General features: G+C 41.3%; 1 protein-coding gene across 1 annotated transcript in view; it reads left to right on the forward strand.

Moving 5' to 3' along the window:
• Positions 1-19,368, forward strand: part of Fbxl7 (F-box and leucine rich repeat protein 7) — a 304,870-nt gene that overhangs the window by 74,801 nt on the left and 210,701 nt on the right. Inside the window, exon 2 of the mRNA XM_050144782.1 lies at positions 15,312-15,401. Coding sequence (XP_050000739.1) covers positions 15,312-15,401 — 90 coding nt within the window. The remainder of the gene's footprint in view (positions 1-15,311; positions 15,402-19,368) is intronic.

Below are 19,368 nucleotides of genomic sequence, written 5' to 3' on the forward strand. Positions count from 1 at the left end.
CAAGGGCTTTGCAAGAAGTTAAATAATGTAAGAGATCGTCATAATATCATGCAGGTTTCATCGTAATTGTTATTGTTTATTTGATTAATTATTATAATGGATGTTTTTCATTCATTTTCCTAGAAGATGGTAAATTTTCTCTCAATTTTTTTTAGGTTTTTTTTTTATTGAGAAAAGGAAAAAAAAGTTTCCGCCTCCTACCAGCCTCCCATTTCCCTCCCCCTCCTCCCACCCTTCTCCCCCAATTTTTAATGTATATTATTTCTATAAGCATGTTCATTAGCAACTCATTCTGGTAATGTATATTGAGAAGACTTTATGTCTCTATCTATGATTTATTTTTATTTTCATAGTGGTCAACAATGACAAAGTTTCACCCCAAAAGAAATGTTTCAAATAGATTGTGCTATGTAATGGTACTGATCCTAGACACAAAGTGGCAGTTTCATACGGTTCAACATAACATTTAACATTAATTTTATTAATTTCTTTCTCTAGGCAAATTACTGTCTCCAATGACAGGAATATGTTCTTTAGGCACTGAACATTAAATATTTATTTCTCGATGCCCTGTGAGTCAACGTGAGTGATACTAAATAGGGAAGGTTTTGAAACATTTGCATTTGCTTTGAAACCCTACATTGAAAGTAAAATATTTTTCTTTCAAATGAGACTGAGAACGGCAACAGGAGGTTTGGTGTCTTGGTTGTCCAGGATTTTCATAGCCTGTAGAGGGAGGACATATGGTGGGTCACAGAGGTCAAGAATTTGGTAAGGTATTTAGAAAGTAAACAATTGGAAAGGTTAAAAGTGTATCTGTCCCAATCCTGGGCGGTCCAGGCCAATAAACTTCATTACTCTTTGAACTGGCATTTCCATTCCTTACTTGGTAGTGGAGGAGTTGTCTTTTCCAGGAATGATGGGAGCACTCCTTAGCCACTCACCAGACAGGCTGAACTCCTGATGCATGAAATTCAAGGGCAACAACAGGGACATGAACTGAGTTTTCCAGCTTACACTGGGAGGGAAGGGAGCAACACTGTGGGTCTGTGGGCTTTGACTTGGGGAATGGGACTGAATATGGTTCCATGGATATGATCAGGCAGATGCTGCGGAGGAGGCAGGTCCAAAACTGGCACTCACTGATAGCTTTAGAGATGCCTCAACATTCCTGCTTTTAGAACCTTGCTGATAATAACCTGGGCTTTTGGTATGACATCCTAGCTACCGCTCCCAAAGTGGTGACGCACATCCTAGTGATTGTTGGTAACAGTACAGCACGGGTCTGTTATTACATACTGTCAATATTCTTGACCACAGTAGAAGTGTTGTTAGACCCCAGTTCTCATGGACCATTGCTGTTTACTAATATGGGTTGCTTGCTGGTGGTTCTCTGTACATGCGTGTACAGTGGTGTGAAAATTTGGCCAGTCTCATATAAAACATAGAAAATCATAGAAAATATAAAAACATATAGAAACATACCTGTGTGGAAAATGAGGTTTACTATGTCCTGTTTTGATTGCCAAGTATTCAGAGCACAGTAATCTTCAGCAATAATTTGTTCCCAAGGGCTCCATGATGTAGTGTTATTGCCAGCTACAGTGTCTGTGATCCCAGGGCGTGTAAGAAGATAGGAATGCAGTGAGAAAATACACATAAGAACACATTGGTGTGTCCCCAGGCATGCAGAAAGGGTCAGCTGTGATTAGTTTTTTTTTTTTATCATAGTAAGTGCCAAATGACTGTAAATTGTACCGACACTCCAAGTGAGGAAGCGTCTCCGAGACAAATGGGGTTTATTCTGAGAAAGCTGAACATGAAGGGGAATTTTATTTATAAAATCACTATTATATCCTAGCAAGGGTTATTAAAAAGGCATGGGCCAGTGCTGTGTGTGATGAATGTGGGGGCATTTCACACAGAATAGACTGGCTAACACACAGGGTTGAAAGAAAAACCTGGAGAGATGCTCTAAATTTATCAATCTGATTGTTAAGATTACAAGTCTTAATGCTGAAATCCTTTGAGTTAAAGAAATTACCTAACTTTAATTTTTAGGTACTACACACCTTTCCTACTTTGAAATCTTAGGGGTAGAGAGATAGCTCAGATAGGAAAGTACTTGGTGTTAAAGTGTGAAGACCTGAATTCAGACCTCTAGAACCCAACTGGGAATCTGATTATGATGACGGGCACCTGTAATCCCAGCACTTGGGAAGCTGAGGCAAAATCTTTAATAACTGTTGAGTGGGAGGCCCTGTCTCAAAGCATCTGGAACAAAACTCCCAACATTAACCTCTGGTCACCATGAACATGTGCACACACACCTAAAGTCCCCCCCCCCACACGCACACACTAACTCAGTCAGTCACTCAATCATTCAATCAATCAATAAACACAATTCAAGTTCTGCAACAGTGTTGCCAGGTACCTGTCTATGAGCACTGACTGCTGACCACCCATTGAAGTCTTGCCTTATCTGAGGTAATTAAAAGAAAACCAACCACTCTTTGACTGTATTGTATGAGTATTAACACCGAATCAGAGAGTTAAGTGTTTTCCCCAGTCAATCAGATGGAGGACAAAGCTATCTATCACCTGAGCTCCTCCATAGGGACAAGGTAAGAACCTAGGGTGGTGACAACAGGTGGATGCTCAGGGACTAGAAGTCTATGCTTTTATTAAAAGTTGAGGAGAAGCACACAACCAACACTTTAGCTTGTCTGTGAAGACAGTGAGGGTAGAAATACTAGCCCTATATCATGGGCTTGCTGTAAGGGTTTTGTGAAATATAAGAGGTTACAAAACTTGCTGAATAGTGATTAACTGTTCTCATAGTTGCAGGGCCGGGGCATCCTCAGCCCCAATCCTCCTACGTGGCAAAAGGGAAATAGGGTGACATTGAACTATCAGATTGTTTGTTTGGTTAATTACAAAGAAGAGTTTAAAATCAAGCCTTCTTGTTTGCAAAAATAAGAGCTCTTGTGTCTACAGCAGGCAGTAAGCGAATCATAATGTATGGTCATACCAGAATTGGGCTGAGGTATGCTTTGAAAATAGCAATAAGAAAACCATTTTTAAATGATTTTCTTGAAGATAGTCTATTGACAGAAATCAACCCCCTAACACATAAACTTGTAGGAGACTTCATATTCAAATGGCACAAGGCAGAGACTACGTTTCACTCAACAAATGTTCAACGTATCAAAAGAGAGTTTTAAGCTTAAGCCCAAATCCAGCAGGAACCTTTTAGTGGTATCAGCATAGATAGTGACATGTTGTAGAAACTGGATGTATGACATCTTAAAATCATAGGATGAAAGGCATGATACTGTGAGATAGCGTGTGGCCCTTGTCTAGTCTCCTGATATATTTACCTTCTAAGACCCTTCAATATTCAGAGCCAAAGCATGTCTTTTACATGCTAATGAGATAGCTTATTTTGATTGCTCCTGAAGGGTTGGTACAGTTGCCCAAGGAACCACTCCATAGCATGATGGAAGTTTGAGCTCCTCCATCGACAGAGAGGAAAGGGTTTTACAGCTGAGCCGGTCATAAATGGCAATGGGTAGAGATATTCATACCTATGAAATGAAGCATTTATGAAACATGAAGAGGATGAGAATTTGGAGAGTTTCTCTCTAAGTGAACACATGAAAGATTCTGGAAGATGGTGCCAAATCAATTGTCCAATAATCTTTCTTCCATATCTCCTTAGCTATATTGTTTTTTAATATTCTCTAAATAAGCCAATTAGCATAATGAAGTCTTCCCCTGAGTTCTCTGAGTCATCCTAGCCAATTAATCAACCCAAGGAAAAGAACATGAGGTCCCTAGATCTTAACTTGTTTCTCAGAAAAAAAAAAAAAACTGGGTGGGGTGTAATTGTGTGAGACACCAACCATATCCTGTAGCTAATGTTCCAAATGTATAATCATATGGTTGATTCTTCGTGCAACCAGACCCCTTCCTATTCAGAAGAAGTGAACCCTCACCTTACCTTGTTGGATGCTGAAACAAGGGATACCCAAATGAATTTCATGGCTTGTTTTCTGATTACTAGGTAGAAAAGCCCACATTCTACACAAGTTGATTACTAGGGGGTCACAGAAATGGCTGTCTTGTATTTGGATCAGAGCACAGGAAAAGCATTGCAGTGTGTTTATCTTTGCTCCATCTCATCTCTCCTCTGTTAGAATGAGTGAGAAGGGCAGGGGGAAAACAAGCCAAAATATTCCTTTTTATATTTGATCCCATTTCATATCTATAAGGGATACATAAATCTCTAAGGCAATAAGATTATTCTGCCTGTCTCAGACTACGTATTTAAAAACATCTCCCTAGACACTACCAACTCAGATGCCTGAAATTCTTGCTTTATATTTAAATGAGTCAAAGGCCTATAAATTACATTCCACTCAAATCTTTATGAACATATATATAGCATAAACATACCCTTAAATTTCTAAGTGGATTCCCAGCTTATTCATCAAACACAGCTTGCTTTTAGTTTGAGAATATTAAACTTGACAAGACAACGAAGAGGAAGGCCTGGAATGGAGGGACACTTCGACATGCACAATTTGTGCTTCGATCCCTAGTTCCTTCTTATCCTTCAGATGTAAGGGTAGTACACGTGTTCCTGACACCTTTATTGCCTGTGTGCCGGAAGAGTGTCGGGCAAGAATGCTGGGGGATTTTATGATTATTAATTAAGAGTCAGTACTTCAGAGGAAGAAAACAACAGCTGTCCCTTGAGTATTTGATCTCTTCTGGCCAAAGAAAAATGATTATATTTTCAAGAGAGAAGAGATTAGTTCCAAAGTGTTATATGTTTGAGAACAATTCCAGGTTCAGGCAAGATTTATTTTGCTTAATGTATCTCCTTTACAGAAGAGAGACCTTTCCCTCCAGTGGCCCCAGAAAACCTTCACTTAGGTTATGACCACAATTTATATGATAAAAAGGCCATAAATGCAAAATTTAGGGAGAGTGATACTTTTTAATGCATAAAGCTTTGAAAAATACAACAGAGATTATAAATGAAAGTTGAATTGAAGTTTTTAGGAGAAGAATGACCTAGTGAGTCATCTGTTTCTTGCGCAGAGAAAATTAGACTATTTGTTAGGGTCTAGAAGTCATACTGGATTTAGCATTTGGCTAAGCATACTACTATTGTGTTTTCCTAGGTTGTGCTCATTTGAGACGTTAAAATTCACCACTAGTCCCATTACTGCTTTATGCTTACTCTGCCTTTTGGAGTTGTCAGCGTCTGACCTCGGAAGTTCATGAATACATATTTATGGTATATATATTTTCTCTCAATTCAAACTACAATTTTATCAAAAAAAATTGCCTCCAGCATTTACAACCTTGTGTAGCAGGCCGGTTCCTCTCACTGTCATCGCTTCACCCCGTGGAGAAATGTCTAGTAGTAGCAACTTCATCTGGTAACATGTCAGGGATACCTTTACCTGAGTACCACCCATCTTCCTTAGACAGTCGGCCCTGTGGTGGCTAGTCTTGATTGACAGCTTGTAGAGATCACCTGGGAGACGGGTGTGTAGACTTACCGTGGCAGATAATCTTAACTAGGTTAATTGGGATGGGAGTACCTACTTTCCCTCTGTGGGTCAGGTTCTTTCATGGACTGGGGCCTAGACTGTGTCCAAGGGAGAAAGTGAGCTGAGCCCAGGCATTCATTGCTGCCTGTTTCCTGATTGTAGGTGCAGTGGGATCAGCTGCCTTAAACTGTGAGTCTACAATTTCTTTCTCCCTTAGGTTGCTTTTGGGAAGACATGTATCATAGCAACAGAAAAGTAAATAGGATACCCCTCCTTTCCTCTTACTCCATTTTCTGTTGTTATAAAATCCAGACTGGATAACTCCTCAAGAAATTAAGTTTATTTAGCTTATGATTCTGGCGAGTCCAGCCCCATAATCTTGTTGGTGTCTGGTGAAGGCCTTTGTGATGCTCTGTGTCATGGCAAGATGTGAAGGGGCAAATGAGATCATACTAAAGAAAACCAGGAGGGACGACCGCAGTTCCTAAAGCTACTCTCATGATTGCCAGCAGCGCCCACATGATCCTGTTGTCTCTCCTTAGGCCTGTCTCCAACCAGTGTACTGGAGATCAAACTTCTGCCTTTGAATCAGTCAAACCATAGCTCCTTTTGATATAGTATTGTTGAAATAAGAAGCGGCGGGGCTGCGTCCCCAACACCCCAGCTGCTTGGCTAACTCATGCCCGAAATAACAACACACAAACTGTATTCATTTAAGAACTGCTTGGCCCATGAACTCTAACTCTTACAGGCTAATTCTCGCACCTGGACTAGCCCATTTCTAATAATGTGTGTAAGCACCCCAAGGTGCGCTTACCGAGAAGATTCTAGCCTCCGTCCATCGTGGGTCTGAGCTTCATGCATCTGCCTCAGAGCACAGAGCTATTGCGTCTACCTGGGAGGGCTTAGCATGGCTTCTCTGCTCCAGAGTGCAGAGCTGTCGGGTCTCTCCGGGAGCAGAGCAGAGTCTGACCTCACTTCCTCTTCCGCCCAGCATCCTATTCTGTTTATTCCACCCACCTATGTTCTAAGCTATGAGGCCAAGCAGTTGGTTTATTATAATTAACTAATTACCTTCCTCCATCATAGTATGGAGATTATTGATACCTGCTGCTGTTGATATACAATATTTACATATTATGTACGTATGTATGCATGCATGAATGTAGATAGATAGATAGATAGATAGATATATAGACAGATAGTCAAAGAGCAAAGACCTATCCTTTTGCAGTGAACAGTTTTGATCATGTCTCTGCCCTTCCTTCATGGGACAGGAAAGACAGGCCTGCACTGATAACGAAGGACAGGCTGCATTGCCTGCTGACTCTGGAGGTGATATATGACAGCTATGGGATTAGAGGATAGAGCAGACTCCCAGCCATGTGGCATTCCTTGCTGCATGACTCCTGTTGCCCTTCCTCCCTTGAGGATTCGCTAGTGGAAAAGCTCTGGTCATTTGGGTTGTCCCCTTGCTGCCATACACCTGCTGGTTCTCAGAGATACCACCTCTCCTGTGGAATGGGATTTCAGTTTCCCTCTTTTGAGCTAAAGAAAATATCTCCCGCTCCAAAAAAAAAAAAAAAAGAAAAAAAAGAGGAAGACATGAGAGATGAGGAAGAATCATCTTAGGAGCAAGAAAATGTGGATTGTCACTTGGAGACTAAAAAGATCCCACTAGGTTGACCACTTCAAAAGTCAAAGGTTCAAAGACACGACACTGAAATATTCTACCTGTGCTTTTGCAAATTAAATATATATTTATGTTATGATTTGGATGTGAATTTTCCTCTCTGGCTTGGTCCTCAGCTGGTAGTATCATGTAGGGAGGTTATGAAAGCTGCCAAGAGAAGGGAACTACCTGCAGAAGTAGGTGTTAAGGGCGTGCCTTTGAGTGTTCGAGCAGTATAGCCCCTTTCTCCTTCTCAGCTTCCTGTCTGCTATAAAATAAACAGCATCTTTCTCTATGTTCTCTGCCATGATGCTCTGCCCACATGCTTGTTACTCAGACACCATCGATTGAAATCTTTGAACCATGTAGCACATTTAATTCTTCCTCAAGAAAGTTTTTGTCCTGCAGTTTGTACAACATGGACATGTATTGTCTGTGGAGGTACAGGTATATATGTGTAAGTATATGCGTTTTGTAACTATGCATATGTATGTGTGTGTGTCATGTGTGACTTTGTGTATGTGCGTGTGTGCATGCCCTCGTTATTAGAGGGAGAAAGATGTTCCCTTCAGTTTTAGGTGTTTCTGGAGCTTGTCTTCTGCTGGTGAGATAGTTTATAGTCTTCTCCGAGGGTGAATACAGTTTTAAGTGGAGGGTTATAAAGAGCATGGAAGTGGAAATCTGAGAAGAATCCCTAAGCAATTTCCTTCAGCTTTCCCCTCCCCTGTTAGAGGTGAGGGGTGGGTGTCAGAAGCCCTGGGTAGCTGTCTCTGACCTTCTGCTGGTCAGAGAGAAAGTATGGGTCTGAGCTCTGAATTCCTATGCATTTGATTCCCAAATCTTCACTGTGGTAGACTGTGTGCATTATAAACCGCTTTATCAAATCAAGGCTGTTTTGTTTTTTATGTTTGTTTTGTTTCCATATATAGAATTTTGGCAATAGGTTATTGCCTGTATTTTGTTTTTTTTTTTTTTTTCTGACTATCCCATGTAAGGTTGGAAATGATGAGATCCTGATTGGTTTGCATTTGATGTAATATGAAACCTCTATTCCTCCTTCCCTCTTCACTCCTGACTGCTGCTAAGGTTGAAAGGAGGGCAGCAAGGGGACCTAAAGCTGTGGAAAGAATTTTCATGGCTTTAGATTGATCGTCGATGACAATTAAGAAAAATGCATGGGAAGGTGTTTTGCAAAAAGCCTGGAGTCAGCAAGCAGCAGCCATTTTCAAGGGTCTGTAACTGTCTAACTGTAGCTGCAGACTCAGCAGCTGTACCATGCTCACTGTACCCCTCACACTGATGAAAGGCCATGGTGGGCTTTCCTGCTCTTTCCCTACCCTCAGCATTCTGCAGAAGACCAATTCGTAAGCCTGGCTCTGGGCCTCGGAAGCTGTAGGGCTCATCAGTCTGCCAGTTCTCTCCTGTCCTCCCCACCAGGGTGAGTTCTCCGGTATGGCCCCAGCTCATCCACCCTTGCTTCAAGGAGCAAGGAGTGGGGCTAGTTCTGCTTTCATGTCCTCAGGGTTGAGTCTCCCTCACTTACACCAATTAGCCTGCCCCAACAACTACCCCATCTATGATCTGCTGGAGCACATGAAGGGGCCTGACCCGCAGACCCAAAGCTGCAGCATCTCCCTAACACAGGGCAATGATAAGATAGCCAAGAAGAGTCCCAGTAAGGGCCCAATGTAATTAGTGTGGTAGAAACCAGAGGCATTGAACCAGAACAGTGACTCTTTGTGGTAACACTTGCAAGTAAAGATGCACGGACAAAGGGGTCCGGTGAGGATTCATTGTGCCACACTGCAGCTTTCATGGTGAAATTTTAATCCCCCCCTTTTCTCTTTTCTTTCTCTTAAATTTTGTTTTATTTTTGGGGATTTCAGGGGCAGAGGGTTACGAGAAGGGACGAGGAAATGAATGGGATCAAGATACATGATGTGAAAGTCACATAGAATAAATAAAGAGAAAGTAAAAGAAAAACTCAGAAAGAAAACATCCTGACTGTGATGATTCTTGGAATTGTGTGTGACACAGGATGTTGAAGGGGTGAAATCAATAAGAGAATCAGAAGAGGCCATTGCAGACTTATCCAGACTTAGGCTCAATGCCAGGAGGTCACACTCAAGTGGAAGGGGTCCCCAGGAACAGTGAGTGTACTCTTCGCTGGAGCTCAGGCACAACTTTTTATGGTGCATGAGCTACAACAGCTCTTCAGAACTCAGGTGTTTGTGATGAAATTAATTACTGGAATAAAACTGTAGTGATGCTATTAGCATAAGGATGACTTTGTAGTGACTTCCATCACAATGGAAATTCTGCATTCATGCACGAAGCCTCTCGCCGGTCCGTGGTTCTGATCCTCTTATTACTCTGTTGGGAATACCAGCTGGGAAACACCATCTGTCAGTGGCTGTAGCAGCAGCAGCAGCAGCAGCATCTGTCTGTGTCAGCTGGCATCTGTGTTCACTCTCACTGAATCGCCTGTAGGCCAGTAGGGGTGTGTGTGGCCAGGGGACTGGGCTCTGTCCTGATGCCACTAATGGAAAGGGGCTTACCTTTTCACTGTGAAACCATCTAGCCTGGGTACTATGTGCTAGGCACTGCCTTTTCTCATACAGGGCAACTCAAACTTCCTGAATTCAATGACGCTCTAAATCTTACCTGCTCGTCTTGCTTTCCCACCGTGAAGCTTGAGCAAGTGCCCATATGGCAGTTTGGAATGGGATTTTTCTATTTAATTTCTGGAGTGAACTGTGATCTCTCTCTTCTGCAGTTCCTGTCCTTTAGCTGCATTGAGGGCCACAAGAGTAGAGTGGCTTCTGAGCATCTGAATGGCGTTTTCACTAGAGGCAGGGGCCACAGAGGGAAGGAAGTTATCTGATGCTCCAGGCAGGGATGAGAACTAGGCTGACACCAAGCAAAGAACTTCTGGGATTGCTGGCAACCTGCTGAAGCTAGGAAGGAAGCCTGCATCAGATTCCCCTCAGAGCCCTTCAGGGGGACATGGTCTTGTCAACACCTTGCTTTCAAACTTGCAGCTTTCATAACTGTGAAATAATACACTTTATTTTATTTTTTTTATTTTAACTCATCCAGCTAGAAGTAATTTATTGTGATGGTTCCAGGAAGCTAATGCAGACTACTATACTGTATGTCCCCTCTGGGAATCTGTACGTGTTTTGGAAGTTATATATTACAAGCTCTAAGCACAATGGTTGTATAGACTTTGTTGAGTGAGCATGGGTATGAATGGTGCTTCTTAGAAAGTATCATGGGACCAGAGCTAACAGAATAGGATAAATCACTTCATCCCTGTAACTGTTTGATACATGTATCGAGGGTCCGTAGTGTAGACCAAGCAGCCCAGGGATACAGATGTGAAGGAAACAGATGCAGAACCTGCCCATCTGGAGCTGGTAATCAGATGGCAAAAACAAAAATGATTTTCTTTCAATGTGTCTTGATTCTTATTGTTTGAAGAAACAGTTACATAATGGGCCAGGACTAGTGTTAGGAATAAAACAAGAAAATGCAATCTGTGTGTCTGACAGTGTTCAAATACTGACCATTCCTTTGCCCTTGGATAAGTTGATTGAGAGCCCCATGCCCTTTCCTATCCCTTGAGAAAGAACAATACAACTCAATAAAAAGTTAAAAAAGAGCAGAATTTCAGAATATCAGCTAAAAAGCTTCATTTGAAACAATCATAGTACACTTATATTTAGTTATATTCAAGTATGTTCTCATGAGTAGTGAGGGAGCACTCTGCCATCTGTCTCCTGCTGTATGCCACCTTTGTTTATTGTCTTGTTATTCTTGTTGTCTTAATTTTTCCCATTATTAGGATCAAACTCAGGATTTTGTACGACGTAGGTAAGTCATCTACCACTGCACCGTACCTCCAGCCATCACCTGTGATCCTTTGTGGTTTGTTTATTGGTATGGTATTTATTGCTGCTGTCTTTTGGTAATTTTGCCATTTAAAATGTGCCAGGCATAGTTTTACAAAGCTTTCTGGGTTTCCTAAAAGACAGACTCTGATGTCCCATATAGATTATCTTCATCCAGGCTTGATTTAACAGTGCTGTTGGCCTTAAGTCCAATGTAAATGAGCCAAAAGCACATCAAACATGATGACTTTGAAGAGAAACACATATAAAACAAGGTTCTGCATGGATCTGTTGGTGAAAATGTTGTGAGCCGAGGTTCAGAGCAATGCCTTTGTATTTGTGGTAACATAAAATGTAACTACCTCAAGCTGTGAGCACCAACTGGGCTGAAGCTCCTATTATCTTGCTTTCCTTAGCTAATGCCTTGAATGTTAGTATGTTTTCAAAATGTTTACTTACTGAAGAACATACAACATCAATGGAGGCAGTTTTTCCCTAAAGGGAACAAAAAAATGTTTCTTGAGCAAGAAACCCTTGATCTTTTTGTGCATAAAGTAGATGTATACAGTCAGCGTTTAGTAACTGTCCATCATAGCCGCAATGTTGTGTTGGTGTTGGTGGGGAAAATTAGCAAGTGGAGGAATCTAATATTTTCTTAGAGAAGCACAATTTCTTAGAGATTCCGAAGCACAATTGAGACCATGGTGAATATCTAATAAGGTGAAACATCTAACATATGAGGTTGCCACACACAACCCAGGTGCTGGCAGCCAGCTCCATATGGAACCATCAATAATATTATTACTTCACTGTTATTCCCCTTTTCATTCATGAGCACAGAGAGGATACACATACATTTCCAGTTGTGACTGGGAATTTCCTCAGGCACGTGGTATCTTTGGACTTCCAATATCATGGAAATTTAAAAATGAACGCTTCTAACTCAAAGGAATGGTCATTTAAGGTGATAGATACTCTGAGAATCCTGATCTAATCATTACTCATTGTGTGCAAGTATTCATATAACAGATTAGTCCATTGACAAGGATGGTTACTCTATGTAGTGAGAGTCTTAGAACATGGCATCTAGGCTTCATAGCAGAAGAATCCTGCTGTAAGACTCTGACTCTACCAATAGCACAGAAAACCAGAACTCTGAAGTTGTAAACAATTAAATTAGACCAAATGAAGCTCTGCTGATGGTCTACTTGGTTACAAGAAAGAACTCCCTGCCTGTTTTGGTAACAACCATTTTTAATCTCAGTGCTTGGGAGGCAGAAGGAGGCATAACTCTGTGATTTCATGGGTAGCCTGATCTACATAGAAAGTTCCAGACAAAATTACATTGTAAGGCCCTCTCTACAAAACACCAAAGGAATCCCTGAGTTCATTGTAAGGAGTGACAGATAGGTGGAGTTGATCCTCAGCCATCATAGAGCATCAGAGGTGTCTTCTATCCAGGCACACATTGGCTTTAGCAGCTAGTGATTCGAAATGCAAGAGACATACATAGATCTAATCTATATGAGTAGTAGAAAAAGATAAGATCTCCTGAGTAAATGGGAGCATGGGGACCTTGGGAGAGGGTTGAAGGGGAGAACCAGGGAGGGGAGCAGAGAAAAATGTAGAGCTCAATAAAAATCAATTAAAAAAAGATTGGAAATGCAAGTTAATCTTAGCAAAACCCACCATTATATATTATGCTAAATTACTGCTGTTATGCTTTAATATTATGTGTTTTATTATTTTGTGCTCAATTTGTTATTTCGTTTTGCTTTTCTTGTTGAAATGGAGGTAGAACATATGGGATTTATTTCAAGTTTTCCATTTGCACATCACTAAGCAATAACATAATTAAAATAATTTAAGTCTATGTATTAGGTGGTGTACAATAACATTTTTGCCTTGTTAAAAGGAGTGTTTATGTTACTTGGCTTTGAAGAATAATCTAATGGACTCAGAGTCATTAACAATTTGAGCCAGCAGAAATCTTTCAGTCCTAAGGACCTCCCCTACCAGATATAGTTGCTGATCTTCCAGCACATAAGAGAGGCTCTGGGAGTGAGTGTGCAGAATTACAAAGTAAAGGAGATGTGTACTGAGGTCAGGGAGCAAGTTCACATGCTTCTAACTAGGAAAGTGGCTGACCACGTCAGTCTACCTCCAGCGGCTCCAATCCAAGGGGTTGGTTAGACCCAAACCAAAACAGAGTTACCACAACATCTCACTTAATGCTGAGGGAAGCATTTGTGAAATGCAATCTAAATAGCAGAGTTGTTTTGGAGCATTAAGTCACAGTGAGTTGGGGGCAGTGGTAATGGGAGACAGCCATTTGTCTTGCCTGCTCAGGTGATATTTATTCTCATCTACTTGGATTTTTCCATGACTTTCAATAGCAGTCAGAATCCTGAAACTTCTTAAATCTAAGACTTTATGCTGTTCTACTCTGTAAAATTCGATTATGAACTTACTCATTCAAGCTTGGCTTAGTCCATGTGCGCTACTATGACAAAATACCCAAGGCTGGAAGATTTACATACAATAAACCTATTTCTTACAGTCTAAAAGCTGGTAATTTAGGGTTGGGGTGCCTGCACAGTTGGTTCTTGCTAAGGACCTGCTCCCTGGTTCTCATACTCTTATTGTATTATACCCTCATGTGACAGGAGAAGACAGGGAGCTCTTTGATAAGGGCACCGTTGTCTTTTATGAAAACTACACTCTTGTGATCTAATTATCCTCCAAGCCCTTCATCACTTAAGGCTGTGTCCTTGGGAGTTAAGAGTTCAACAGTTTGGTAGAAAGTAAATATCCAATGCATTGGATATACCATTGGGCAGACTATTAGAAAACTGTTCTTGGTGCACTGTAAACTTCTGATCATACCTTGTGGGATGAAACAATTGCATCTTTAATATAGTTAGTGGGTTTTCTGTTACTGCAAAAGTCACTGTTATATAAGAGATTATAGCACAGGTAAATATTGCACCGTTGGAGTTGAATTGTGGGTATGCATTGCACAGGGTCCTTTGCACAGGATGGTACAAAGCTACAACCAAACTATTAGCCAGAGCCATGCTCTTTGTGGGCATTTGGGGTCCTCTTATCTTTTCAGATGATGACCAAATTCAATTCACTGCCATGTATGATAAGCCTAACCCTGACCTTAACATTGAGAGTCAAGAACAACAGGAGCTCCTCTTTCCTCTAGACCCTCTCAAAGTACTTATTTCATTTGGTTGGGTCTACACAAGATAGGGTTCCTTTTGTTTAATTAAAGGTTTATTAATTTAGGGACTTTAGTAACATTGCCAAAATCCCCTCAGCATTGCCATATTGTGCTAATTAAAGTTACAGGTATATTTATGTGGGGAAGAGATGGGAATCTTGGGTATCAGCAAGGACATCAGTAACTTGGAGCATTTTGAAATCTCCCACCATAAATCTTAGGCCTTCCCCTATGTGGAAACTCAGCCCAGAACTTAGGTAAAATCAGGTCGACCAGACATCTCAACTGAAGTGGAGGTTCTGTCCTGTCTGTTGTAAGGCCTTTTGGAGCAACCCTGGCGTCCAGTGCCAGTAGCACCTCTGTACAGCTTATGGCAACCCAAAATGATGGCAAGCGTTCACACGCATCTTCTTGAGTAGAAAACGCTTTCTGGACTGAGGACCCCTGTTGGTCCAAAAACCCATGCGCTTGATTTTTTGTTATTTCCAAGAAAGACACGTTAAGTCATGGAATTTGTATTCTTAAAGTGATAAAGCTATGTGGAGCCAGCGAGCTCTTGCTTCTCTGGTAATCCTTCACTCTGAGATTTCTTTATTTCCAGTGCTGTGTGGTGCAAAGTGTTAATGCAGTGGCCCCCCCCCCCCCATGGACTTGCTCATTCCCATTTATCCCAACACAGGCTTATATTAGCACACTGGCCATGTCTTGTAGCCTTGTCTGAGTTTATAACTGGGCCCTGTTATAAGAGGGCTTTAGTTGTGCTGTGACGTGGGTCAGGTATTTCCACAAAGATATTTAATACATAAGTCAAAACCCTTTAATGAGCTCCAGCTTTCGTGTTAGAGCCGCTTACTTGGAAATGAGGGGCTTAGTGTGCAGCCGAGTAAAAGGCATGATCTAGTTCTGAGATTACAAGGCTCAGAAACTTTTTTTTTCTTGTTTTGCTCTAGGCAAAGGCAGCTCAAGCATCTCATCCGACGTGAGTTCAAGTACAGATCACACGCCAACCAAAGCCCAGAAGAATGTGGCCACCAGCGAAGGTAGGCACGTCTGGTCTTCATGTTTCATCTTTCCCTTCCTAAGCTGACTGTTTGAAAGATGAAGAGAATGTGGGAGATTGACCTCTAGCTGACTGCATGAGACTCTATCAGATCTTAAAAAGGAGCAGGCAGTGACCTCCTGGAGTTCACTTTGGCTGCACTTACTTCCATTGAAGTTGACTTGGTGGGATTTAAGTGTATTAATGTTGAGGCAGATGCTATTATTTTGTGAAAATGTGACTCAAGAGAAACCACTATGACATCATATTCCAATTTTCCACTATGGTAAAGTGGTATGATATAAAGGCCTTTGATACAAGTTGAAAGTTCCTGCAAGAATGTGCAGAACAGGTGTTCCTTATGTTCAGGATGATGCTGACGAGAGGGTCAGTCACGTGTGGAGGACTGGAATTAATGCCAAAGCTGGGTATATGCAAAGATGCTTTGTTTCATTATTTAAATAATATGTGGAAGACGTTGTGTTAAAGGCGAACATTTATTCCCCCACACCTGGTCAAGGATTCCCTAGCAGTGTCTGAACTGCATGCTGGAATTCAGTTGCTTCCCAGGAAGCTTTGAACTATTACTTAATTGAGAGAGGAATTATTTCTATGATATTTAGTAGAAAGTCGACCCAGTTATTTTGTTTAAATGTCAAACACAATGGATGTTTCCTCTCTGAATAAGAGTTCCCTCTAGATTAATTATTCAACACAGGTCGTTTATGTGCCATTTATGCCGAGAGGCTTTTTTTTTTTTTAAATCCGGGTCAGTTGATTTGCATATTTTATGCATTCTGATTTTCTCAAATGTACAGGGTGCTAAGGAAGCTTGTGTTGAGTTTTCGTTTTGGAGGCTGCTCTTAGCATCAGGAATCATGCTTACAGGCTGATGTTGGCCCTTTGAGTTCTTTATGCTCTGTCTATCTCTGTTGTAATCTGTGCGCTGAAGTTGATTCTTTTCCTCCACTGGTGATTCTTCTTTTCCCATGTGTCATCCGGTCAGGGAGCACAGCATGACCTTCCACAGGCTCGTTATCCTCAGGCCAGTGTATAGGTGACTTGGATGGCCGCATGGCATTCATTTGTGTTTAGACCCTTGTGTTGTTTCTAGTGCATCAGCAGCTTCTAAGGCAGATGGATCAGTGTGTTCCACTCAGCACAGCAAAGGGCCAGGTAGCAATCCAATTTTAATTTTCCGCTTGCTAGGTTAAGTGGGGGCATTTGATCACTCTTGAAATTCAGTGGAGGCAGCTGCGTATAACTGTTTGGTTATAGCCTCTTGCTTTTGGCAGCTCCATTCCTAGAAAGCAGAGTGAAAATGACTTCCATTTATCCAGAGTGGCTCTCTTCAGCTAGAAATTACTTTCACGAGATTCTCAATTCTTCCCACTAGGATATGGCATTCAATCTTGCCACACCCGTGCGTTGATGGAAATAGATAAACTTAAATAATTGGCGTTTGCCTGTGTTTATGTTTTCTCATTTTTTTTTTCTTTTTAAACATAGGAAATACTGAACTGTAGATGTTTTGTTGAAAGAATTGAGAAAGGAGATTCCAGGATTTTGTGCATTTACAAACATTGCTCTCTATGTTTGAAAAGAAAATAAGGAAACTCTGGGCGCCTCAAGCTTTCTTTTCTTTGGTTTTTCCCAAAGAGAGGCACTGTTTTCCACACCAAGGTTTTATATATTTTGTCATGATTTCATTTTTGACATTATGAAAATAATACCAAGGAAAAAAGACTAAGAAAACTTTGTATTCTTTTGAAACAGAATGGGTTAAATTAGTGTGGAGTTCCTTTCCCTATCTTAGGGGAGAAAACCTAATCTCTGTGGAGATGTCATTTATAGTTGGAGAGGTAAAAAATAATAAAAAGGAATGTGTTGACCTTTGCTATCTGAGAGAGTTGGAGGAAGGGTGTAAAGAATGATCCTTTTTGTCTACATAGTTCTGGTCAGTGACAATATAAAATATTAAACTATAAATGCAGTGTGGGCATTTCCTTCAGGGACGTGTACGCAAGGGCCGCCTGCCACACAGATGCTCCTGCAAAGGCTGGTGAATAGCCAGGGCTAATTTTCGTCCCCCCACAAATGACAGCCTCAGGCTCCTTCTCAGGATGAATGATTAGGGTGGCATATTCTCTGACCTCCACAGGTGGATTTACCTGATGTTGTGTGAGTTGCTTCCTTCTGGAAAGTACCCAGGTGACCCTTCTTGGCAATGCTCCCATACAGTAACAGAAGGCAGGCACCAACTTCCTACAGAGACAACAGAGGGCTCCTTTAAAACTATCATCTGATTCTTTCCCTATCATTGTTAAGAATTATGTTTAACCTTAAGTTAAATGAATCACATGCAAATGTATGTGTACAATCACACACTTGTGTAATTGCCCACGGAAGCCGAAGAAGACACTGGATTCCCAGGACCTGGTGTTACAGGCATTTGTGAACCACAGCATGTGGGTGCTCACATCTGAACTCAGGAGAGGAGAATGTCCTCTTCAGGGCTGAACCATCTCTCCAGCCCCACTGTGTAACTTTCCTTGATAAGGAAACTGGTGAGAGTGGAGCTGACTTTTCACAGTGGTTTGTGTGTTGACTGTTTCCTGATTATTTACCTCTGTGTTCGTCAGCATTGCATCCCGTGAGCACAGGCTGACTCTCAGTTTTATGATCTAGATTGATTGGTAAACAAATAATATACATTATTAATTTCCCTGAGATCTTGAGAGCATTAACAGTTGGGTCACAAACATCATACGGTGGTGCTGAGCTGTCGCAGGTGGGATAGGGAGGAAATGAGAGGATTCTATTGGTCCTCGATTTTTGTTGTTGTTTGTGGTGATGGGTGTAGATATCTGTGTGAGTTAGAGTCTGACTTCTGTCATGTCGCTAATGGTACTGGCTGTGTTCCTTATTAGAAAACACGGATTCTACTCTACAGTGTATGGTGGGATAAATTGAGGATATGGTGCATGTTGAAGAGAAGGACACACATCTGTTTAGAGAAGGACATTCACATCTGCATTTAAGTTTGGTGAAGGATGATAGAGCAGTTTTAACTCTAGACAGACACAAGGGCAATCATTGAGATGACCATGCTTTTAAACTGTACAGTGGGGAAGGTTGTAGAGGGAGCTAACACTTCTGCAGAATCCTGTGCAGACCACAGTAAAAATAGCTTGAAATTTCTGCCTCTAAGCCTTGAGAGGGCAGCAGGAAGTAGTCAGACCTGCTCTGGAGCTTTGGCTGTAAGTGGCCTGGTGTGCCCAACGAGTGTGTAATGTCTGCTTGAAGATGGCACAGCACAGGATGTGCTCCATGAAATTTGTTAGTAAAGTTTGTTAAATCCATGAGAAAAAGCATCTTTTTAATCTTTGATTTAGAGGTTCTCTCTGTAGATTAGGCTGACCTTAAACATGTAGCCCCTCTGCCTTGCTTTCCCAAGTGCTAGCATCACAGTATACATTATAACACTTAGCTAAGAATGCCATTTAATAACAACAAGAAATGTTTTCATGTAAACATGGTGTGTATCTTCATTGTGGCTCAGACACACACTCCTAAGACATGGCTGGAGGCATGGAGTGCTCCATGATAAATGATAGAGTTTTTCTTTATAGCCCATTATATTCAGTATGATACTTGAAGCTCATGATTTCCTGATTCTATAGGACAGTGGTTTCAACATTCCATATGTTGTGACCCTTTAATACAGTTTCTTATGGTGTAGTGACCTCCAACTACAAAAGTATTTCATTGCCACTTCATAACTGTAATTTTGCTACTGTTAGGAATCATCAGTAAATATATGCTGGATATAATTTTGTGACCTTGCCAAAGGGCGTTTGACTCACAGGTTGAGAGCCAATGCTACAGGGGGTTTAGGTTCAAGTATAGAAATCTGTATTTTTCATCCTCCTGGCATAATTTGCATGCTAGCCTTGCAAGTCACAGCA

Source organism: Alexandromys fortis, unplaced genomic scaffold, assembly GCF_014885135.2.
Source record: "Alexandromys fortis isolate MF-2015 unplaced genomic scaffold, M_Fortis_MF-2015_v1.1 scaffold_52, whole genome shotgun sequence".
In the NCBI taxonomy this organism is placed as follows: domain Eukaryota; kingdom Metazoa; phylum Chordata; class Mammalia; order Rodentia; family Cricetidae; genus Alexandromys; species Alexandromys fortis.